At 46.2% G+C, this 25927-nt stretch overlaps 1 protein-coding gene across 5 annotated transcripts in view; it reads right to left on the reverse strand.

Moving 5' to 3' along the window:
* The window catches only part of ETS1 (ETS proto-oncogene 1, transcription factor), a 65828-nt gene extending 40016 nt beyond the window's left edge, over positions 1-25812 (reverse strand). The window contains exons 1-2 of one of the 5 annotated variants that reach the window (XM_034666070.1): positions 25324-25812; positions 240-371 (exon numbers count right to left, since the gene is read on the reverse strand). In XM_034666070.1, the coding sequence (XP_034521961.1) occupies positions 240-371; positions 25324-25405 (214 nt within the window). In that variant the 5' untranslated portion in view covers positions 25406-25812. The remainder of the gene's footprint in view (positions 1-239; positions 372-25323) is intronic. The other 4 variants (XM_034666069.1, XM_034666068.1, XM_034666071.1 and 1 more) reach the window with 4 other exon arrangements.
* Between the last annotated feature and the right edge of the window lie 115 nt (positions 25813-25927).

The following is a 25927-nucleotide window of genomic DNA, read 5'->3' on the forward strand; positions in this document are numbered from 1 at the left end:
GCCCTTTCTCAGACGGAAGCCGCCTCGGGACAAAAAAGATGGTCCTCGGTGGAGGCAAAGCACACTCCCAATGGCCCCAGGAAACCGGCCCCGGGGCCCACAGCCGGGCCTGGGAAAGATGCCTGCAGAGAGGGCTTCTGAACATCCGAACATCTGTAGGAAGTGACTTCAGTCCTCTCCCGTCTTCCCTCCATCCACCCCTGCCCCATCCCCCAAAAGGAGTTTTAACACATTATTACCACTGAAGTCCTGAGGATTTGGTGACTCACCAGGCTCACACATGGTTCCAATGAGCCCTTGACCATTACATGGTAGGGGAGCAGGAAAAACAAATGAAAGCGGTTGTAATTCGGCAGCACCGGAGTTCAGACCTGCCAGACAAAAGGGATTGCAGGCATGTTCCCAAATCCGTTCAGGCACCTGACATGCAAAGCTATTTTTAATCACTGGATTTATTTCTTTCCTACGCCCTCCACCATCCTCCATCTCAGCAAATGTTTCGAAGTCAGAGCAAAACCCAAATTAATTCCAGGTGTTCAGGGAAACCCAGAGAGGCTCTTCCGTTCCAGAATCTGAGCCAGAAAGCAGAACTGCCCCCTGGGTCCTGCAGCTGAATTTTCTTGCTCTCTACTTAGAGTGGTTCAAATCTCCTACCCTACACATTGGGCAAATGGCCTAAGAGAGGAAATATTTGAATGAGTGCGCCCTGCTGGAATGACTCCTTGATTCTGTGTTTTTTTCTAGCAGCCCTGGCAGGAGAAGGTGCACGAGGACAGGTCTCCAAGAGCGGCAAGATGGAGCATTCTTTCGTTATCCAGGATTCTTTCCCCACCTTGCACGGAGGATTAAATTAAATTAAATATGTGTGAAAATACCAGAGCCTAACACACAGGAGGTGCTCAATAAATGACTGGTGACTTGGACGAACTAAAAAGTATCCTGTAAAATATCAAGACAAAAAAAAAAAAGTACACGATTTTATTTCCTAATGCTTCGAGAGACAGCAAGGAGAAGGAATCTGGCAATTTTCCCAGGTACAAGTAAAGCCACTGAGAAAATAAGAAAAAAATGAATGCAAAAATCCAGTTCTGAGATGTCAATGGAAATCAACATCTCCAGAATCCGACTCTTAAAGAGAACAGACTAATTTCTGACCTATTCTGCACCCTCCCGTCTGCTAAGGGGAAACCTGTTATGCAGCAGTATTGTCTCAAGTGTGCCTTGCCACGACAACACATCACAGCTCCAGGATCCGACACACCTAAGATGCTTTTCGGTTTTCCAAAGGTTCTACGAGTGCCATTTCAGAGTCCACACAGCACAAAACAAAATTGTAATTTGGGGCTCAAAACACTTTTCTAGATGTTTGAAACTTGCCAAAACCCAAGCTGCGTTTTACCCCCGTCATTCATGTGCCCTTCAATGAATGACACTCTCATGATTTAAAAGAATGTTTTAACTGTGGAGATTTGGATTCCTGCATAAAAAGGGAGAGCTCAACAGAGTATTTTAAAGAATCACTGAAAGTTCTGACATGACCCTTTCAAGCCATTTACTGACCATGTCCCATGCTTCAGATCATTTCCGAGGTAGATCATTACACTTGACTCCCACCACACCACACATTTTACAAGTCCTGAATGTCCCAGAACCGTGAGACTTCTTTGTCATGAAAAATACAGAGAAAAACACAGAGCCCCGTTTCCGTATTACTCAGGAGGAAAGCCTGAATTGGCCCCTTTCAGCCCCAAAGCTTTTCAGATGGCCACAGGAGCTCCTCTGGGCTCTTCTCCTGTCTTACGCTTCTGAGTGAGGCCAAACTCCTGTCCTGCCATCAGCGAAAATCCTCATGACAGGACTATAAGGCTTTTGGAGCCAACATGGCCCAGGATCACCCCACTCAAAGAGACTCGGGAAAATATCTGACACGCTCCATCTTGCTATAATCCCAGCTTCCTCTATGTCGAGTTTACACATGGGCCTTTGATGCCTCCCTCCCCGAGACCCTGGAGATGCTGGTTAATTGGGCTAAGCAATTTACCTTCACTTCACTTGCCTCTGATTTTTCAGTACTGCTATCAGAACAGAATTTTACGTTTTACAGCACCTGTTTCCTCGTACTCTAACAGGACCCTGAAAACCACCGGGTTTGCCGTATTATCTCCATTACATAGGTGAGGACACTGAGGCTCACAGAGGTCACCTGAGTGACTTTGCTAAGATGGTCAGGCCTGTGCAGTGGTCTGACCAGCGTGCAAACCCAGATCCTCCGATCTTAAAGCCAGGTGTGTTGTGCCCAGACCTGTTCGCAGAGGTTAAAGCAGGGGCGGCGGAAATGTTGAACACCAGGACATTTCTTTCCGTTTCCCCCATCATTTTCATTATAGAGAACATTCCTCCAGGAGAAGAAAAGCGCCCCAATCCCTGAGACCCTCTGCGGAGAGAAGCCACATCCCCAGAGCGGAGGGGCCTCTCTGCACATCCTCCCCTAACCCACATGGCTCAGGGCCCACCTGACACTTGGTCTGGGGGGCAAGACAGGCATGGTGGGGGGGTGGGGGGTTCATGAGGATCACCAGGAAGGCCAGGCTGCTCAGGGTGGAGGATGAGGAGTTTTCTCCACGGGCAAAGGAAAAATCTGGGCAAACAAATGGAGTGGAGCCCGTTTATTTAGGCTGGAAGAGGTAAAGTTTTTCTGCACTTTTGAACTGTTTTCTCAAGGCCTGCCTCTCCCTCCCACGCAGGAAACAAACACAGAGACAGGCCTCTTGCAGTGAGGGCTCTAGTCGCTGAAGGCTAGCCAGGGATAGGCAGAAGGAAGAGGGGCGCGAGGTAGGCGGCAGGGTCCATGGGTGGGGGGGGGCAGACAGGGAGGAGCTGGGAGAGGAGTAGGAGGGGAAGAGCTGGCAGGGAAGGCAGATGGCAGAGAAGAGAGGGAAAGAAAGGAGAACGCAGAGGAAGGAGATACTGGGAAATCTTAAACCAGAATAAAGGCCAGAGAGTAGAGTGGAAGTGGGCTGGGAAGAGCCAGCAACTTCCAATTAATGATGTTCAGAAAGCAGCATTTTTCCATAAATTTTGAAAGGAAATTCTCTCTCAACTTTCTTATTTATTTATACATTATATAAATACATTTTTAAACCAAAAAAGGACCGTTTTTTCCAATGGGAAAAAGCCTTGTCTGAGATGAAAGCCAGTCTTCAAAAACCCCTTAGAGGAAGCTGAAACCCCACATGTCTTGGTGCTACAGAAAGAAAAACAAAGTGGACATTCTTCCTGTGTTCTAAGGCTTTTTTATGCAGATGTGTTTTTCTTTTAATAAATAAATCTGGACAGAGAAGGAAAAAGCATACTCGTACACATTCACACAGTGCAACTGTCTGTTTTCAACCCAGGGAAACCACAATGAAAAAGAAGAATACATAAGTCCACATTCCCAGTATAGGGACAAATATTCTCAACAGGGAGGCCACAGCCAGTGAAGCTTTACAGTCTAAGTACGCAGCCCGCCCAAGCTCTCCAGATGGACAAAGGACGATGTGCTAATGAGTAACGACAAGGAGAGGTCGGGCCGGACCTGAGACCCAATCACCATCCTTCCCAGAAGGGCGCCCAGCGGTCCTTTAGGATGACACCTGACTTGCTAAGACATTCAGTTGCTCTGCCCTTTTTGAGCCACTCCATTTTCTTTATGGACTGCAGTCATGATTTCTTCATGATTACACACACACTGAGTTCAAATCTGCCTTCTAATGAGGCCTATATTTTGACCCTCCTTCTGTGGGTTGAAGCCATGCATACGAGTTTCATCCTTCTTCATCTATCGCTTTCCCAACTGCTCTAACATCCCTTTGTCACCACTTCTATCCAGGTTTTTAAATTCCTTGTTGGTTCCTTCAAGCATTCATGATGGGATGGTTCTGTCCCTGTCCCTGCCCCCACCCAAGAGCATTCCTGCATGCCCATGTTCCTAAAAAGCATCAAGAACATTCCCAGGAGAACATGATGTTCTTCAAGAAGAAATGAGACCATCTCCCTACTCTGTGCACTTCTCTGGGTAGCGACCAACACTGAGTCTTCCAACAGCTACACGACAAAAGCCACTCAAGGTACACTGAGGCTGAGCCAGTTCTCTATCCATTCACTGAATCTTATTAACCTCAGTGTAAGGCTTCACATTTATCCATATTGAACTGGACCTCGTTTGTTTTGATGCCTGTTTCCAGGTGCAGAGGTCTTTTTTTATATCACGAATCTGTCCTCATCCCATGAGCTTTGCACCATGTGCAATTCAGTAACTATGTTTTCTGTATCCTGCTTTAATCCGAACCCCTGATAAAAATGTTGAAAAGGCGATGACCAAGTCCTAAGCCCCGTAACAACAGAGACCATGCGTCATTCTGACACTGACACGTTTATCAGGACCCTTTTGGGTGTAGTAGCTCAACCAGTTACAAGTCCTGATTTTACCATGGTTGGGTCCACACAGCCCCATCCTGACCACAAATATATCATAGAAAGACCTGGACAAAAGCCTCACTGGAATAAAAATAAGATTTAAAAAAAAAAAAAAAAGATTCAGATGCTGTGCCCAGTGTGGGGCCAGTTCTCCCCAGGTTCTCTCTAAGTGCCAGGCAAGAGCAAAGGCAAGCTGAGGGAAATGGAGCTGGGATTCAGACCTGTGAACGAGGAGAGAAAGACAGAGAAAGAAACCCAGAGAGGGAGGGGGGTAGGAGGGAGGCAGGGAGAGAGGGAAGGAGGAAGGGAGGGAAGGAGAGTGAGAGAGAGCACGAGAGCGCTCACTACAGCCACTCTGCATCCAGAAACAATGGGCACTTAGAGAACAATGGCTACAGACAAAGTCTTGGTCTATTTATATCTGCCACTGTTAGTCCCAGACAGGAGGAACTGGAAGTCTGCCCTGTATGCACAGCTCCAACTGGACCCGAGCTGGGAGGAAGATGAGGTCACCAAGAATGTTGCCTGCTTAGAACAGGCTCCTTTTCGGCTTGCATAGTTTCTTCCTAGCCTAAAGGATCTCTTTAGGCGAATAAAGAAGTTTGCTTGCCTACTGCTAAAATACAGCCACCGCTGAGAAGCTTTGGTCACAATGGTAACCACTGCTCAGCCAGCCCAAGGCAATTGCTGCCTTTCTCTACAGAGGCCAAAGGAAGGTGGGGATGTCAAGGGAAGACTAACCAGTAGATGGAGGTCAACTCTACGGTTCCTGATACAAGAGTCCTATCAGATCTGTTCATTACACATATCTCAGAGCACTACAAAAGAGCTTTTTTCTATGGGAAAGTTCCCTCCTCACCTCTTCGGAGCTAGCACAAGGAGGATAGGAGCAGAAATTCACAGATTTGTGTGTTCACGTCTCCTGAAGATCTCTGCCTCCCCTTTAGTTCAGCCCCTTCTGACAGTCTCTCTCTTCTGGAAAGGTCATCTTCTGCTCTAACATGACTTTGGAGTGATCATCAATTCCAATCCTTTCTGTTACTTATATTTTCTTTTGTAGGGTTCCACTTTTCTTTTAAGCTTTTATTTTATCTTATTTCTAGTATAGTTAACATACAGTGTTATATCAGTTTCGGGTGTATAATACACTAACCATGTTACTTAGATTCTTAATCCTCCAAGAGGCAGGCTAAAGAGAATCATCAGTGCCCTCATCAGCCTGTGACAGACACTAAAATGAAGATGAACAGAGCTGAGCCAGGGAAGAAGGGGTGGGGAAACAGAAGTGAGCCCTGCAGGCAGTCCCCCGCTGCACCCCTGCATTGTCTGTTTCCCCTGACAGCCCTCAGCACCCACAGGCAACCGGTAGCCAGCAACTGCGCCTCCTGGATCCAGTCCAACCTGACAGCCTCCTAGAATCCTAAGTGCAAAGTTGGCATCTCCCAAAATTCAGGGATTCACAGAGATCCCCTGAGGAGCCATTTCAGCTTCCCACTCATGCCTTCCAGTACCTACCACCACCTCCCTTCTTTGCTCCTCGAAAACCAATGCTAAGGAGGCAGAAAGGAACCCAAATAAGATCATTTTCCTCTTTTTCATTTAACTAGCTTCGGATGTGTCATTGAGACCATCCCAGGTCACGTCACCACATTCACAGGGAACTAGAGGCAATGTTTTTTTAATGTAAAAGCTTAAGCTCCGAGCAGATGAGTGCTGGACTGCAGTGGGTGCCACCAGCGAGTGGTACAATGTGATGTGCTGTGTTCCTTCGCCACCCCACTCCCACCCCCAGCGACTTCAGAAGGACCTGCGTCAAGATGCTCAGGGTTTCGGCCATCTGAGGGTGGTCTAAGAAACTTGAATTACAGGGTAGCTGAGATAATCTGTACAGGCCACCACATGCAAACGCTCCTGTACATCTTTCCTTCTAGGCAGATGGTGGGGACTGAGACCCAGATGACACATCGGACCACCTAAACTACACCAAACTGAAGATCTAAGTGGGCGCATGGGCCACCTCCACTGCTCCACTATATTCATTCCAACACTGCCTCCTTGACCCCCTCCCCACCTCCCCGCAATGTCCTCCCAACAGGCTAAAGGTTCCCTTCCACTCCAAGGGCCCTGTCGTACCATCCCCGGTGCAATTCAAGAGAGCCATGTGGGAGCCACATGGCAGAGTGGGGAGAAGGTAGAGAGACACACATTCCCACCCTGAAGTGGGGCTGACATCAGAGGAGATGCAATAATTCCCACCCATCGTATGTTTGGCAAGTGCAGGAGGCAGCCCTTCTCTAGACCTCTCTAACAGTCTTCCCTAATGCCTGCGCACCAGATAAAATGTACCAAAGACTGATGGCATGGCCCGAACATGGAACATCTGAAGTTTAGAGCATCAGGCTTTATGGATTCAACAGCTCATGAACTAAAGGCCGCACTCAGTTCAGTAAATCCAAATGCACGTTCCTAATGAGGAATCAGAAATCCTGTTGCTTTGAGGGATTTAGGTAATAATTGCAGGGTATGAGCTCAAGTGCCCTGAGCTGCTAAGGAGGTAGTTAGGACCCAGAGAGATCACTTCAAAGGGATTATGGGTATTCTCCGTAAACCATCGGGTTCACTGCTAAACCTATCATCTGAGGCTACCCCAAGGTTTGTTTAGAACTACCTAATCTATAATTTTGGCCCCTATAGCTTCAACTTTGGCCTTTTTTATGGTGTTGGGCAGTGACTGTCATCCCATCCAACCTACTTGTGTTCACACTTTTAGTTGGCTCTGTATTCCTCTATATTGACCTCACCATGGCTCTATGACACAAAAAGCCTTATCTGGGGCCCAAAAGCAGGAAAGAGGAATTTATAGAATTTGCTATAAAACTTTAACAACTCCTTGGAGGGATGTTCTCCTTCCTGGCAACTCGGTGTAATTATAAGATGAATGAAAAGCAGGCTGTGGGTAGAGAGGAGGAGGAGCCGAGCTCTGTCACTGGTCAGGGGTCCCACACTATTCCCGGAACACAACCTTAGAAGGCCCTTCAGACGTCAGCTAGATCAAACCCTTTCTTTTACAGACAGGGAAAATGAAACTCAGAGAGGTAACATCAACTTGCCTTTGGTCACAGGGTTACTAATTCTAGACCTCTTGACTCCCTGTCCAGTATTTTTTTTTTCCCTCTATACCATTGTCGTTTACTCCTAGCAGTGCATGGGGAAGGGGATGGTCTCCCTTCTGACTTGGGAGCCCTGGTTCATCCTTCTGGACAAACACTGCTCTTCTCCAAGGTCCTAAGAATCAAGAAGGAACGATTCATCCAAAGATCTAAGAAACGGGACTTGGGACTGTATAGACCCATGATGCTACCTGTTCCTACTCCAGATGATAAGCTTTCAATAACAATGGTCAGGCTCTACTAGAGAAGAGTTTCCTTGGAATTCCAATACCAATTCCTTGGTATTCCAGTTGAATACCAGGAACTATAAAGCAAGCAACCTTTTAATACCTAATTTCAATTGCATGATACCACTGTGTATAACAGCTCTAAAATTTGAAGGTGCTGTTCCCATCAATCCAGACAGAGTGAGGACAGCGGTTAATTTTAGTGATCTAGTGACCTTTATCTGAAAAGCACCAAAAGAACAGATGACCATCATGCTGGTCAAAGGTTCTATAACACTACCACTCAAGTCCCACCAGTATTCCAAATACAGTAATGGAGACACAGAGATAGGGTTGGGGGGATACAACCAACCCCACCAACAAAGCCAGAACATAAAATCAGGGGCAGTGGCCTCTACATTGAACCTGATGCTTCTAATTAATGAGGCCATATGTCTGGCTCAAAAGGCCATGTCCGAAAGCAACATCGGCAGCTCCAGTTCTAAATGAAACCCATTTAGAATGCAGGGAGCTAAGGATTTAGGGGGAAATACACCTAACTGTGATCTCTTCACCTCTCCAGGGTTTTTTTTTTTTTCTCTCTCTTGCCTTTCAGAACAGGCCTTGCCTCACGGCCCCAAACCTTCTGACCACCCCACCACTGCCCCACAGTGTCGCCCACGCTGGCCCAGAGCAGACCACCCCGGATGCCTCTCTCAGTGGCAAACCCTTGTGGCTGAGAAGTCGCCAGCCAGACCCGATCTCCAGATCAATGGGTGTGATAGGCCAGAGGGAGGAGAGCAGAGAAAAAGTGATCAATGCAAAAGGGGGAGGGAGCAGAAGCCACTCTCCATCTGCCCAGGTCTGGTAGGAAAGGGAGACTGAGATGCGCAGCCCTCAGCCCTCATCCGCCACTAATAAATGGCTCTGCCTCATCAGGAAGCCATTAGGAAATTGCAGCCACCACAGCCCTCAGCTCTCGGACCGAACGGTCTGCATGCAGATGGTGAAAGCACTCATTATCTCTGCCCAGACGTCCACTGGCTCGCTACCCAGTGGAGCCGAAGCAAGTGAGCCACCAAAATAAAGCTGGGGCTTGCCTGGTGAGGCAGAAGGCAGCAAGAAGGTCCTTAGAGCCTGGGGACACGCAGAGAGCACCCCCGCCCCCAGGAAAGTGCATGGAGCCTCAGGGGAGAGTAGTGGGGGGGCTCTTATCAGGACACACGGGTCCACCTCCTGACGTCCTCTGCTGGATAGCTTTGCCAGCATTCCTTTATTCAAAAAGAGCTACTGTCTGCTAACGGGTATGGGGTTTCTTTTGGGTGTGTTGCAAACGGACTAGAATTATGTATCTGCGATGGCTGTACAACTCTGTGAATATACTAAAAACTACCAAATTATACACTTTAAAATGGTGAATTTTATGTTATGGAAATTAAAATCTCAATTTTAAATATATATGTGTCTGTGTGTATATATACATATACATATATACATACATATATACATATACATATATATATGTATTTTTTTTTAAGAACTAGTGAGCCACCTGCTATGAGCCAAGCAACAACTCTGTGATTGGTAGACACAGACCCTTCACTTGAAGTTTCCCTTTTTGTGGGGGGAAACCAACCTCACATAGGCACACAAGCAATAGCCACACAGTCACATCTCGTGATGAGCGACAAAACGATGACTAAGACAAAGGTTTTGCAATGGAGACAAAGTGAGGTGGGAGCTGGGCTCCAGAAGCTTTGGGGAAGGAGATGGGAACCGGCCGGCTGATGTCCTCTGTGGGGGGGTGCAAGACAGCGGGAGGGGGGGCAAGGTGTGATGTAGGACTCTACGGATGGCGTTATAGGGAAAGGGAAGACTGAGGGGCTGGGACTCTGCCACGAGGAAGCCTCCTGAGATAGCACATAGGCTCTGCCCACTGGAGACCAGAGGAGAGGCCGGACAAGCTCCACTTCCAGAGGCCACCTTGCCGAGTCTACAACTTCCGGTGTCTACAACTTCCGGGGCGGGGCCACTTAGGCGAGGCCTGAGAGGGAGGGCCACAGACGCAGAGCAAGCGGAACACCTCACGTTCCCCTTACCCAAAGATGTCCCCAGAAGATGCTGCCCAAGAGCTCCTACTTCGATCTACAAGCCTTTCAAGAGAAAGCAAATCATCATCAGACCTGGTTCTTTCTGGACGTTTCTCTCCCCACCCCTGGAGGGAGACAGAGGAAGGGCAGGCAGAACAGAGCTTCAGGCAAACACACACCCCCACCCCCACCCCCGGGCCAGGCTCACTGAACGTGAACCGGAGGAAGGTGCAGTCACAGCACTGTGACCAAAAGAGATCTTTTGGAAAATTCTTTTCCAAGAGGGATCATGAGTTTTGTCCCCTGGAATGCCCCAGAGCAGTTCTGATTGGTTCCGTGGCCCTGACTCAGAATGAGCACAGCTCCACCCTCAGATGAGTAAATAAACTGACCCAAGGAAGGGAGGGAGGGAGAGGAGAAAAGAGAACAGACGGGCGCAGGGCAGGAGAGGAACCAGGAGAAGGCAAGCGCTGACCCTGGGGCAGGGAGCAGACAGATGAAATTTCGAGTCCGTTCCAGAGACGGGTGGTGTGGCAGAATTCAAGGAAGAATTCTGAGCCTTACACCCCACTCCAGTTGGGATACAGCCCTGCCTTGGCAGCCTGCTCATTGCTGCTTTATAATATACTGAATTAGTCACTGGATTAGCAAGCACGTTTACACACACTGGCACACAGCTGTTTAAAGACACAGGATCCCCTTTTCTAGGTGCCAGATTCTGGCTGTAAATCGACCATTGCAGTTGGCAACTGGCAGACTCCAGAGCTGCATGGTTTCTACAGACGTCTTCTGCCGCAAAGCACGTCAGGGAGACTCAGCTAGAACTGGGGAGATCTAACAGGCATCTGCTGGAGGACAGAGGGGGCAGCGTGTGGAGAGGACACAAAGTGGGATTTTTTTCAGTCCTGAGGTTGATTTATCTTCAGGAGGTTGCCAAACAGATTCACTGGCCCGGACCTTCCCAGGGAGGAGCGAGCTCTGCTCCAGGCTTGCTCTCTTCACAAGTAGCAGAGGCTCCGTCCCGGACCTCGACTGCCTAAGGTCGCTCCCAAGAAAAGAAAGGATCCCGGGGCAAAGAAGGGAGTCCTTACACAGCTAAAATCGTTCTGTGCCCTCCCTGAGAAGCTGCAATTCCAAGAAACATCCTTGTAGACGAGGCAGGGGCAATGCCTGAAAATAATGCTTTCGGGTTGGAAACGTGACCAAAGTCCTAACTCAAGTCTGGTAAGTATGCGTGAGAGGAAGAAGGTATTGCTAACTGGCCACAGGGACTGCTCTGGCCCGCTGGTTATGGGGGTGTCGAGTGGAAAATTTTCTGTAACCAGGTTAACAGTAACCACAGTTTTAACAACCACTGAAGTCATAAGAGCACTGTCAGCAATGCACACGGTGGCCGACAAGATAATGATAAAATACCATTTATTGAGACCCTGTGGCAGCGGAAAAGTATTGTCTCAAATTGTCTCGAATCCTGACAACAGCCCTGAAAGCTCTTTATTAGGGTCTCCATTGTAAGAATCAGAAAAAACAAGGCTTACGGAAGCTAAATACTTTGCCTAAGGACAAATCAGCAAGCAGAGTGTCTGAATTCAAACCCAGGGCCACCTCACATCAGCCCTGCTGTTCCCAGGACACCATGGTGCCGGCAGTGAGGGACATCCTCATCACCTACATAATGAAGGGCAGACTGTGATTTGGGGACAGAGATTACTTTCTACGGAGCAACCTAAATGAACCTAAATGCATATCCCTTCCCTTGGACTTAGATGTCTCATCCACCAAATGGGAAAAAGAGAATATAGAGAGATCTTAAGATTATGGGAAGAAACTTGTGGCATACGCAAATCCACCCGGCAAACAGAAAAAGCAAATACAATTTCTAAAAAAGGTACACTGCAGTGAGGCATTTTGAGAAGATTTGCGAAGAGATTTGTGACTGGTTTGCGTAGGAGGAACCTATCTTGCACCACCAGCTTTTAGAAATTCAAATATTAATTCCCTGGAATTGGTGTGCCCATAAAAACACTGAAAATATTCTCTTCTTAGAAAGCAAGGCAGCCGATGGCCACCGGGAGACGGGACTCATCTTTGCTCCTCGCTCGCTGTCTGCAGCATGCCTGCGAGCAGCGCAACCCAACCAAACCCTATTGAACCCAGAGGCAAGTCACCAGGGCCCAATCTCATTTTTAAAAAAACAAAATCGCAGTTTTGTTCGTCCAGCACCCAAAATCCTTTGGAGACACTGAAGCCAGTTTGGAATTTCACATTTCCCCCATCAGCCCATCCATCACAAAGGACTACAGGTGAGGGTGTGGAAAAGCCACAAAGCCCCCCTAAGAGAAACCTTCAAAAATTCAGAAATAAAGCAATAGATACTTTATTTTTAAAAAAAAAAATCTGCAATTGAATCAGAGGTTAACTGCAGGTCCGCCATGTAGACACTGATTCATTCCATGTGTGTTTATTTATCTACAAACATTCCTGTTGCATCAAGTGGCCTCAAGGCCTAGACTTGTGCCTCTGAACGTCCCCTCCCTGGAGAATTCTCAAGCAAGGGTGGAGCTCTTACTTCATTTCTCGATTTCCCAATCTGGAAAATGGGGGCCAAAGCCTCAGTTCTGTAGGTAAGTTTGGTGAATTTAGTTGGCGACTTTTCATTTGTGCATTTTGAATTTGAAAAGGCGTAGTGAGGGGCGCCTGGGTGGCACAGCGGTTAAGCGTCTGCCTTCGGCTCAGGGCGTGATCCCGGCGTTATGGGATCGAGCCCCACGTCGGGCTCCTCTGCTGTGAGCCTGCTTCTTCCTCTCCCACTCCCCCTGCTTGTGTTCCCTCTCTCGCTGGCTGTCTCTATCTCTGTCAAATAAATAAATAAAATATTNAAAAAAAAAAAAAAAGAAAAGGCGTAGTGACAATTCTAGGAACTTTTTTTTTTTTTGGCTTTCTCTGTATTACACATCCCAATGGTAGATATTTAAAGATCTACTGAATGTTTTCTTCCTTACCCTGATAATAATGAGGAGCCTGAGGGAGCCTAATGCACAAAATGATATTCCAAAAACAAAGCCTCTGATGAGAATGTCAGCAAATTCTCTCTCTGAACAGATTCTAAGTTGGTAGGACTTTTATCATTGCAAAGATCTAAGATCAAATTTGTGACTTGAGAGCTCTAGAACCTTGGCAAAATTAACTGAGCCTTTCTGAGACTCAATTTCTTATCTTCAGAATGGGGGATTAAAAGACCAACCTCACAAAGTTGTTTAAGGAAGGTGATTATTAGGGCCAAGCACCCTACCATTTGCCTGGCACATAGTAGGTACTCTATAAATATTAGTTTTACTCCTCTCACTCCTCCAAACTGAAACCCAGATACATACAAAGACCAAAAACAAGCACCCAGCAGGTCTGAAGAACGTTTGGTTTCCATTAGGAGGCAAGGAAGGTGTAAGATTGAACTCTTGATCTGACGTGAAATCAAGGATGCATTTCCTGTACACACACACATGACTCACCCTTAGTTTGTATGTATTCAGTATCGTAACTCTGTATCATATCTCTCCTTAATTTAATAACATTTCTTGTATCACCAGTGACTCCAGAGTACTTTCTAAACCTGAGTTCATGAACTCTCCCACTCTCCCAAGGAGAGGCAGCTCTCATAGGAGGATCGAGCACCCTTCTTCCAAAAGAGAAGAGTGATGCCACAGAGATGTGGAAAGAGTAGAGTGATGTCACAGACATGTGGCAGTATCTGGCATCCCAGAGTAAAAAGCGACCCAGCTCTCCTCATTCCCACACCAGGCAATAAAAGGTAAAAGCATAACCACCTGTAAGAAGACCTGCCCAGTTTCAAGCTCAGAAAACATTCAAACCGGGAAAAGGTAAGACCAGGGACTCCTTTGGCTTGACCCAAACTCCCCACAAGTGGAGAGCACGAAGCCAAAGGTCAGGTTGAGAAGGAGACACACTTCCAGCCACACTAAGATTCGCCTTAAAAGACGAGATTTTCCTGGCAAGCATTAAGTTTAGGGCTGAGATTCAAAAGTGCCAAACTTAACATGATTATCTCTGTTTTTGCTGCAATCAGGGGTACCACCCACTACTCCCTATTCCCATCTCCTCTTGCCCTACAATCCAGAGCCCTCCCAAGGGCACTGCTGGCTACTTAGGGTTGCATTCACCCCTAGGAAAACAACAACATGCTAAGGGGATACTTCTCAGTGTAACAACCTGTCACTCCACCTCAGAACGCTCTAGTTTCCAGAATGACCAACACAAGAGGGAGGGGGCCTATTTTATTGCTAAAGAACAACACATTGTATGAGTTTGCTCAACTCGGTCGTGTATATACCAGGTGCCATGGCAAATGCCCCTGCCCCAGGTGTAAACTAACAGGGGAAAAAAAACCCACTTATCTAAGATATCATTCCTTCTTATACACCTTTTTGACACAATTCTTTCTCATAAAATGCAGTATGAGATTCAAAGGTTTTTGTTTTTCAGTTTTTGGGGTTTTTTCCCCCCTCCAGCTACCTGAAGTTCCTGCTAGTCATCAAAATGGACCTCATTTGTTAAAATGGGTAAACAGAGGCACAGAAGACTATATATTTCAACATAGCAAAACAGGTTGGACAGGGATTCTTTTCAAAATTCTTTATATTCAAAAAATAATATATTTCTCCAAGTCCAAAGTCAACCCATCCCAGAGGGAAACTGCATATTTATCTAAAAGCCTGCAGAGTAACTCATATTTTTTTTTTTTTTACTTCTTGAGAAGAAACTAACTTGCCATCCTACTTAAAAGTTGGCCAGTGCGTTGGCATCATGGAAAGCTATGAAGATTTTTCGGATCCTATGTCAGAGTCATCTGTGCAACCCACTCTGAGCTCACTAGTTAGCCAACTGTGTGGGACCCACTAACTACATATAAAATATGTGGGGGAAATCTATTTCTTGCAAAAGAGAAGAGGGTGTCTTGTTGGCATTTCTGATCTCGAGCTAATGTTTATTACTATTATTATTATTACTATTATCATTAACATTGAATGCACTATGTACTCACCAAATCAAAGAAATAGTGAAAATGTGTATGGCTGAATGGAAATGTCAGGAGGTCTGGAGGAATACAGCTTCCTGCTCTAACTCTGCCACTGTACTGACCGTGTAAACTCAAGGAAAACAACAACAACTCAGAATCACTGCTCTGCAGTTGTCCCATTTATGAAATGTTACTAATTAAAATAATTACCTTGAGGTTCAAGTGTGGTGAAGTCACGTGTCTAACTGTAAAACTGCTACCAAATGATAAACAAGTATTAAGGGACTTGGTGGATAATAAACACGAAAGACCTGAGTGTTTCCCCCAAATTCTACAAGCATCCCAATATTTCTGCACATTTTGGAGGCAGCAGACCCGGAACTGCCGAGTAAGTGGGTCTGAATCTAGAGCCCTGCACTCACCAGCTGTGTGAGCTCAGGCAAGTTGCTGAACCTCTCTGTGTCTTCCTCTGTGAAATGGAAATAATCCTTAGCCATTGGCAGTTAGTGTAAAATAATGAAGCCCTCAGCACATGAATACCCTCGCAGATGAATATATTAGCACCTAGCAACCAGTGGGGGGAAAAAGAGGGGCAAGATGAGGGGAGAGAAGGGCCCACATAAGTACTGGTAGATAGAGTATACCTTAATACCAATGGCAGTTTTTCTTGTTTTTCCCCAAACTGGCATGCCGCCCTTAGACGCCTGCCGCTGACAGAAAAGGGGAAAACTGTGACAGGCCTTTCTCAAAGTGTAGAAATAACATCAAGAAAATGATTTTCAGATAACAGCTGTGTGCAGGCGACACTCTTCCACGGCTGCAAAGAGCGGCCTTTGAGAAGCAAGGAGGCCTGGGCTAGCCACGCCCCAGCACCCGCTTGTATCTTCAGGGACACGGCTGGGGCCACTAAAGCAGGTGGTGTCTTTGTGGCCGCTGACTTGGCCGGACGGCCAGCGCCTGCAGAAGAGTCAGCTGCTTGCTGCGTGAACAGCCAGAGCCAGCGGGCCTGGGCCCTTCCCTCTATACAAACAGGAGGCAGGGGCCTTGACTCACGGAGTATGTCAGGAAGAGGCACTGTGGTGGCTTTCAGCAGAACGCATTCCTGCTGCAGGAGGGGACTGTTTCCCTCCTGAGCCGCACGCTGAGAAGTGGCAGCTTAGACAGAATCGGCTCACTGCTCACATGCTCAGCCTGGAGGATGCAGCTGGAGCCGGCTGCCTCTCCTACCGGACCCCTCACCTACATCTCCTTCCTCCAGACGAGACCCCACACTGGAGCTGCCTTCCGCTGCAACTGTAGCAAAGGCTGATGGGGCAAGGAAGATGTTTCATCGAGGGGGACCAAGAGGAAAGTCTGCCCCTGGTCCAGTGTCACCCCAGAGACAATGTGCCCGGTTTCTCCAACAGCAAGCAACACCGGGAACAGTTTCCATCACCTCCCTCCACGAGAGTTACTAACCTTCACAGATGTATCCCAAATTCTCCCAATGATGGACAAAATGTGAGGATTAGGGAGAAAAACATCCTCATTTTGCCTACCTCTTGAGTGACATTCTATGTTCTCTCCCAGCATGAATTATTTCAAATGTTCTCTAAAATCATAAAATGTCAGGGTAAAGAGAAACCTTACGGGTCATCTTCTCTGGTTCGTGTATTTGACTGAGGAAGAACATGAGGTCCAGAAAAAATGAAATGAGTTGCCCAAGGTCACACAGACAAACAGGTGCAAAGCTGTGGCTACACTCCAGGGCTGTTGACTCTCCAAGCAATGATGGGCCCCCCCAGAGTGTACCCCCTACTCACAATATTTATTCCTACTATGCTCCTAAGTCTCCCCTTACCATGCATGAATCCTCACTGTATTCCATACATTTAATAGTATTCCAGTGATATAAGACAACTTTGAGTAATGTACAGAATTCCCTTAAGTTTTAGGCAAGGAATATCAGATAGAAAAAACATACAAATACTAGAAGTACAAAGGTCATCACATGGAAACTCTTCCACCAAAAATGTCCTGGTGATGGACTTTCTGAAGGGTATTTTAAAATCAGATTCAACAACACTCTTATTTTAAACATGAACGCTAAGTAATGAATTACCCTAGCACAAAACTGTCATCACACAAAAATGACATTCGATGAGAGCCGTTATAGAGCCTACCACATAGCAAGAGTTCCTAAATGCCTCAAAAACCATGGATCTACAAACACTCCCTGGGCTTAGGAATGCCCTTGCCTGACCTAGATGTTTTATTTTCCATTCGTACCTTGAAAATATGTACCTGATTGATTCTGTCATCTACTCTGAGGTTTAACGCCTATTCTGATAAACTGATACAGAGGTTTTAACAACTAACAGTATGAGTAGGAGGTAAAGTAATGCTACCAAAAAAAAAAAAAATCATCTCTCTCAGAAGCCTATTCAGTAACACTTCTCTGTCCTTAAAACCTGCCTAGCTTCAAAGGCAAAATTCATCCTGAGACTCAAAATGTTCTCACATGGGTCCTGCCTTCACGTTTCCTTCTCTCTTCCTTTTCTACAATCAAGGTAGTTTTCTTCATATTTATGTAAGCTTTTATTTTACTCTAAACTTTCGGCATTCTTCCCACACTGTTCTTTCTATCTAAAATAATCCCTTCCCTGTTCTTACGCCTCCTTCAAATGCTTCTGAAATAGCCATGTTCTCCCTGAAGTTGACCTGTGAAATTATTTTAGCCTATAAGTGTTGCAAGAGAGAGCCCAACAGGCACAGAAAATATAAATAATCATTGATCCACATGCAGGTCCATAAATTCCCACAACGGTCTTCTTGCATTTTCAGCCATGGAAGCATGTGGAGCCTAGGGAAGATCTCATCTGATTTACCCCCACCAGCCCTGCATCTGCAGGGGATTTAAAGACTCCTGAAAAGATTCCACAGATGAAGAATGGAGAGCCAAGGTCACCCACCTGGCCACCCAAGACTAGTCCCTATGAGGATTTTTCCAAAAATCTATGAAATAACCACTTCAATGCTTTTATTCATTTTCGATTATTTCTTTTTGTTTCTTTATGAGTTCTTTCATACTTTCTTACTCCTTTTTTCTCTGTCTTCCTTTTTAGCCAAAAGGGATGTTGCAATTGAATCCACCATTCCCTTCCTCCGCTCCTAAAGCACTGAGGGCTTGCTTTTTACTTTTGTTTTTGTGTTTACCCACTTTAATGGTACAAAAAAAAAAAAAAAAACCTCCTTTTTTTCTTGCCCTTTTTGATCCCATCAGTAAAACTTCTCATCTTGGACAAGCATTAAAACAAAACAAAGCAAAAATGTTAATTGTCTTCACTTGTGTAATGATGACATTTCCCCCCTACTCAAAAGTTCATTTTCACACAAACACACCCCCCCCACACACACACACACGATGTGCAAAAAGTTTACAGTTCCTCTGCAGAACCTTGCAAAGCAGAAATCAACAGCTTAGCATAGCTCCCCAAAGCTACCGAGAGGTTTCAAATGCTTGAAGTGAACTTGTTTGAGGTTGATTTGTAGTTGTTTCTCAGGCTCTCAGAAATATTATATTATGCGTCAAAAACACATTTAAAAATATAACTCACGGTTGGGGGAAAACCACACTGAACTTGAATTGTTTCAAACTCTTAATCTGGCCCTCGTAGCTTACTTTGGATGGTCTAAACCCCAAGATTAACAATTGAGAATAGATAGTATAAAAAATATTATCATCTAAGTTCAGTGTCTAAATGGTGTGACCCTCATTTGCTGGGAGAGTCCCAGCTCACGTCCATCATTCTAGTATAATTATTCACAGCGCTCATTACATTCTGAAAAGTGTCCCAGTTTAGATGGTATGAACTCACTACCTATACACCATTAAGATCTGAAATCCAACAGCCTAAAACCAGCCAATACTACTTTGGGTCTTAAGCACCATCCAGGTCAGTATTTTATAATTCTCAGGGACAAAACTAAATGCTACAGAAAAGGACAATTGAAAAAAGTTGATGGGACAGTAAGAAGCAACATGGGGAGCGTCTAGTGACAGGCTTGGACCCAAGCAGCAGAAACTGGAAAGCACCCGGGAAATATGACAAAGTTGGCCAAATGATCAATAAATATTTATGGCTTGAACAGCAGTATTTTGAGTGTGTCTGTAAGCATGGCTCCCTGCCAATGAAATTGGATCTCCTGCAACCTACACCACAGACCAATTTCTTTCTGTATCTGCACGGAGACTCTGAACTACACAATTAAAAGAAAAAAGTAACACAGATAGGCACAGGGCTTCGGAAAATTAGCCAAGTAGAAATATCCTGCTTTTGCAATTTGAAAAACATCTACTGACATTTTGAAAAAAAGATGTCTTGAATCCAACTGAAAAAAGTGAAGCCATAGACACATGACAAATAGAAATGATAGATTTGGGAGTTGTCTTAGTGTTCTCAATGCTGAGTAAAGGACTGCTTAGCAGCTGTAAGCAAAGAGTGGGCCTAAGAGGCTGTGAACAGGAGAGCAATTCTCATCGGACATTCTGTACGAGCAGGGAAGTGAGGCCAACATTTCATTCTGGAGCAGCCAGATAAAAATATGGAGACTGTATTGTCAATATACAAATCCACCTCTATGATGACTGTGTAGGTTCCAGGATATTAATTACTTGGAGGAAATGCTGCCCATAAGGCAGAGATAGAGGAACCCATATCTTACCCAGGGACAAGTAGTCGGGGTGTCTGTTTCTCGATTAGCCAGGGGAGGTCGTGGAGGGCTGTGGGTCTGCAGGTAGAATCCCAAAGCTCGCCATCCCTCCTTGTGCCAGGATAACTACACACAGTCCCCCGACCCATGAAATGGCCTTGAAAATACTACATTTTAGTTGGGAAAAAATAAAACAATTGGTGTGTAGACAGCAAATGTAGGGGCCTGTGGCTTCTTTTGGAAGCAGGAAAATTAAACTACTGCTATATTAAGAAAACAAACTTGTTGCTGATCTATGTCTCTCGCGGGCCAGATTGTGAGTGAGATTGTATGCAGAGCTGTGTCCGTGATGCAAGAGGCAAAACAGGCAGTATCAGGAGCCTCCAGGAAGGATGTGACCTTGGAAGTGAACATAATCGCCTCCCCACCTGTGAGAGAGAGAAGGACATCTGGAAGACATTGGAAAAACAAGAACCCTAGTTCTCTGCTTGGCCATCTGAGGCAAGCCTGGCTCGAACCTGCAAGCACCTTCCTACAGCACCACATCTGGACTGGCAGGCCTGGAGCCTGCCCATGGAACAGGCCTCTCCCTAAGCTCATCAAAGTCATGCAAGGTGGCAGGAAGTCCCGCACGGGTTCAACCCCCAGAGGACCCACCATCACTGCTTTCTCATATGTCCCCTTTATATATATCTATATAGTTGTTTATATATAATTGTAATTGTTTATATATATACACATATAAATAATTGTTTATATATATAATTGTAATTGTTTATATATACACACACACACACACACATATATATGTAATTGTTTTAAACATAGCCCCTTTTAATTTCCAGAATTTCTATGAATAACATGGTGCTTTTATTTTAGGTATAAAATGCCTGCCACAGCTTATCAATGTGTAAGTTTCTAACAGTGTGGCCTTGGGCAAATTATGCGTCTCTTTGATTATCATTTTTCTCATCTGAAAAATGGAGAAAATAATAGCTCTCCCCACCTGAGTTAGTGTGAAGGGCAAAAAAGTGTTATTTGATGTGGAAGTACCAGGTCCATAATGGGGGCTCCATAATTTGTCATTTGTGGATGGCAAGACTCTACCTTCAGTGCCAGCTCATGGGATACCACTATAGCCACGGGTTATTCATTCCACAAACCGGAGAGATGTCTGTAATTACGCTGTTGCTATAGCCATTGGAGAGTTATCTGTGCTCTTTGAAAGAGAGAGCCCTGCTTTCCTGAAAAATCCTACACTAACCAGCTCTCTGCCTTGCAAAGCATTTTGCTGGAGCCCAGAGTGAGCTGGGTTCTGGGAGGCTGACCACGGGCTGGTTTGTCTCCTGGGGGAGGGCGGGGGTGGGGGGAGGCGGGTGGTGATCCTCCTCCAGGGTGGTCTGGTCTCTTTAAGAAAGAAAAAAAAGTTACATAGACAAAAAAACAGCAATACAAACCAACCAAAAATGCCAGGAATGCAAACTCTGCCAACCAAATAAATAAATAAAATGTGCGATACTTTATAATAAGTGGACACGATGCCTTTCTCAACCCTGCATAACTGAACCACTGCTTTCTTCATCAGCCCTTCAAATGTCCCCCCGGCCCCTAGTCTTGGTGGCCTTCTTGCTTAGAGGTAGCACTGACACCCTACATCACCCAAAGTAACTGACCAACCCCTGCCCCTTTCTTTAGCTCTGTGTTGGGATCTGGAGGTACTGGGACACTCGGCAAGTTACCTGGCTCACTGTGTTGGCTCTGTGAGGCACAGCATGGAACCCCACTGGCACGAGAGATCTCAGCCAAGGTGGTGCAAGAGTTCTCTTTAACTTGACCCTTCCTGCCCTCTCAAAAAAGGAGGGGAGGTGCATAATAGAGCAGTAACCCCTTATGAAACATTTCAAGGGCCCCTGAAAATTCTACACTGGTCAGGCTCATTTTCTGTCAACTTGTTTTCTAATTAACAGTTGAGAATTTCTTACAGGTCAGTACTGTTTTAAGATTGTTTGCACATCAGGGGCGCCTGGGTGGCACAGCGGTTAAGCGTCTGCCTTCGGCTCAGGGCGTGATCCCGGCGTCATGGGATCGAGCCCCACATCAGGCTCCTCTGCTATGAGCCTGCTTCTTCCTCTCCCACTCCCCTGCTCGTGTACCCTCTCTCGCTGGCTGTCTCTATCTGTCAAATAAATAAATAAAATCTTTAAAAAAAAAAAAAAATTCACTTATAAAAAAAAAAAAAAAGATTGTTTGCACATCAAGAGACACAATTCTCCTATCAACCCTAAAAGATCGAACAGTTATTACACTCATTTTGTGGATGCAAGAGCTAGAGCACAGAGAGATGAAGTAATTTGTCCAAAGTCACACAGCTAGTGAGTGGCAGAGCTGGGATTCAAACCCAGACAGGCTGGCTCCAGAGTCTGGGCTCTGAACCACCGGGCTCGTTAGTCACTAATGGAGTGTGGTCCGTAGGGGTCTGGAAGCACAGTGAACGAGCGAGCTTAATAGCCTGGGCAGCTCTGCCCTTCTCTCTTGTCTACACTGATGAAGACACAAAGGCTGACCAAAGGGACGGCGAAAGGAACAAATCTTCCTATCTCTAAGGGCAATATGAGTCCCCGATCAAGGCACATCCCCTACGGGGGTAGTGAACAACCAGAATTAGAACTCCTGCTCGTCTCTGGACATTATGCTCACCTCACCAAGAAGGTGGAATGGGGAAGGAGGGGAAAAATGAAGCGGATCGGGAATGTATTTGCTTTGGCACCCAGCCTCCACCCTTCTCAGTAAGCTCCACACCAGGAGGGGACTCCGTGGACACTCCACTCTCCATGGCTTTGTTTGTTTTAGCCCATTTAAGATCCGAGAGCCCCCCGCAATCACCTACTGCAATCAAAATGGTATACCCACTTCACACTTCCAAGGGATATCCAATTCCCAGGTTATTTCAAAATACATGTTAATTTGGTACTTAAAGCTGTTGAAAATCCTGGGAGGTCTCAATCTAGAAGAAATGTGAATAAAGGTTCTGGATCAGGTCCTAGCCACAAAGACAGGCACATAACCCAGGGCTCCTGTTTCAACACCCACTTCCTACAGACTCCCTACTGGCTCCCATGTATTGGGGGAGGTGGGGGGAGGGAAATCCTGGTTTAATTATTTAAGCCAGATAAGATCCCAAACTAGTTGTCTCCACACCTAAGAAACTAAACGACCCAAAGAATCATTCTGAAAAAATATTTAAGTCACAGCTGTGGACACAAAGCCACGCTGTGAAAAGTTAAACTTTAAACACATGTCCTATATGGTCTGATGGGCAAAGCAAATCCCCTCTTAGTCAGTGTCTTCTCCACCCACCAACAAAGGCAGGCAGCCCTGGCCAATGTTTCTTCTATCCATGCACCTGCAAGGTTAAGCCTCAACTGAAGTTTCTTTGCTGAGTTTTTCAAAGGTAACTTGCAGTATTACTCAAGGCAACATACACTGAGAAGTTAGAAAAAGGGACTGATTTTACTAGAGCCACTGGCTTACGAGATTTTCTTAAGTAAGTGACTTACCTTCTCTGGGACTCTATTTTCCTTTCTGAGATATGGGTACAATGTTCACATATATGCTACTAAAAATCCAGAAAAAATACATAAACTAAAACTGCTAAATAAATTTTCAAGTTTCTCTATTTTCCCCCAAGACAGTCCCAGAAATCAAATCTCATTGTGATGAATGGCAGAAGATTGCCCAATTTCTCTGACCAGCTGAAATTTTGTTGTCTCGAAGGCTGCTTACAAAACCTGAGCAATGGCTTGTCAGCCTTTTTTGAAAAAGAGAGGCACTCTAAAGACACTTATTATAACAGATTTTGACTGTAGGATTAGAGCTTACTGTTCCCATTTTACAGATGGGAATGCTAAGCAAAGTTACTTGCCCTGGGACTTATTTTTATCAATAACCAAAATAACACTACCACATGCTCAAAATCTCTAATCTATAATATTAAATTACCCCCCCGAACAAAATGACTTCAGCTGTTTACTGTTATCTAAAACATGTGTTCCCAGGGGCGCTGTTTCATTCCCAGCACAGAAATCCGCTGTAGGTACGTGGACTGACCTAGCTGACACGATACTTCCCAGACAGCCAAATCTGTCTCTTCCCCATAAACACGCATATAAACAAGCCATTCTTAAGGAAAGAACCTATAAGTCGAGTTTATATCTTTGCTGGGAACTATCCTTTCATTTCTTTGATACACGGCTTGGATCAATTGTGACTAACAGAATTCATTCTTGGCTTCCTTGAACCCCAAACACAACCAGCACAACGACATCATTTCTGAACTATAGCTCTAAGTGCATGAAATGTCTCCACGGTTCTAGTTGATCTCAGCATTGCCCTGACCGGCATCATCCTTGTGACAACAAACAAGCTTAGCCTTCTTTGTGCACTTCCCACTGGAACTCCGAATACTGGGGTTGAAGGTTCGGGGGTCTAACGGGAGAGGACAGGGCCATGTCTTCATTAACATTTCGGGAAGATCTCTCCAAAGGACAGAACATCAGCTTGGCTTGTGTTGGAAGTTTAAGCAGATGAAGAAAGGGTTAAAATAAGCAACTGATGATGACAGAGGCAAAGAAGTGTTAACCATAGGCAAGAGCAGCTAAACTTATCAATAATCAGATACAACAGAGCAGCAGCTCACTGCAATTACTTATTTTCCAGAAAGCATCACCTTCTCTCCGTATCTTATTATATATACCTTTACCTCTAAAATCACTAATCTTGAAAGGATAGCTGGCAGTTCCTTATTCTAAAAGAAAACATCTATTCTTCTCAAACTGCATTTATTCCAGGACTTCTGGACTCCGTGAAACTGCTTAGGATCAAAAATTGTGTCTAAGACAAAATCAAATTCCTTTCTTATCCCCTTCTTCTAAATCCTTCAAATCAAAGAGTTGGATAACACCACCCACCAAAGACCCAAAGTCACGTCTGGGGTCAGGATGTTTTCTCTCTTCTAACAGATCTTTGGTACCAGAGGACAAACATATGGCAGATGAGAAAGATCTGGATAGGCTAAGTAACCTGCATGAATAGAATCAGGATGTTTCCAGAAGTTAAGATGATCATTTCAGTTCTCCTACCACCTCCTTGCCCTCAACCCAGAACAGAAGAGCCAGATAGCAAAGTGACATGTGACAGAGGAGCTCAGGAAGGCAAGACGTTTGAAAATGTGCTTGTAGGCCAGCCAGCGAGACACTGTTTCGGCTCTTACTGCCCAGGGCCCTTCATCCAGCTCCAGTTCTGGGAGATGCAGGGCCAGCGGATGATGTCTTCTGCGCAGTATCCATCCCCCCTAACGCTAAGGAATAAGGCCAAGAGCGTGCTCGCTCATTTGGAAAGATTTAAAAAAAAAAAAAAAGCAGGAACGAGGGTGCTGGACATTCTATAGGCTTTTTCCCACTATCCACAAAAACATAGCTGTGAAAATAAATACCACCCCCCAAACAAGGGTCTCAGGCCACCAACAGTCCTCCTCCTCTTCTCTACCTTGCTCCAGCTGCCACCAGCATCGCCTCGCTCAGGCAGAAACGCACTGGGCGGAAAGGGGGAGAAGCGGAGGGGACCCCAGCCTCTCGCCGAAAGCTGGCTTGGGGGCCTCGACAGTCACCACTCACCCGGGGAGGGGAAAAGCTCCAGATCGACTTTTTCCGTCTTGATGATGGTGAGAGTCGGTTTGAGATCGACGGCCGCCTTCATGGTGCCAGGAGTGGGGGGCAGACAGGATTATAGCAAGTTTGCTGTTATTCTTGTTGTTTGTCTTTTTAATGGGGATTAGTAACAGGGGAAGGGGGACGGGGGGAGTCCGACTTTCTTCCCTAAAATCTCAAATTCCCGCTGACTTTTCCCCGCGCCCAGAAGGTGCGCGCCCGGCACTCTCTCCCGGGAAGTTGGCACTTTGCGGAGAAGTGCGCGCGCCCCGGGTCCCAGCCTCGCCTGCGCCTCGCCCCGCTCCTCCTCGTCCTCGCCCCACTCCTCCTCTCCGCCGGCAGGCAGCTTCAGCTCGCGCTCGCTCTCCGGAGCCGCGCTCTCCCTCCCTCTCTCCCTCCTCTTTAGGGCGTTTCTCGCGGCGCCGAGCCTCGGCCGCCGGGTCTGCGCGCCCGCCCCCCCCATTCCCCAGGATCTCCGCTGGGGGCGGGAGGGGTGAGGGGCGGGCTCCTCGGCCGCCCGCGCCCGCGCCCGCGCCCGCGCCCGCTGCCTGCCGAGGCCCAGCAGCCCGGC

The sequence above is a fragment of the Ailuropoda melanoleuca genome, chromosome 8 (genome assembly GCF_002007445.2).
Source record: "Ailuropoda melanoleuca isolate Jingjing chromosome 8, ASM200744v2, whole genome shotgun sequence".
Classification (NCBI taxonomy): Eukaryota; Metazoa; Chordata; class Mammalia; order Carnivora; family Ursidae; genus Ailuropoda; species Ailuropoda melanoleuca.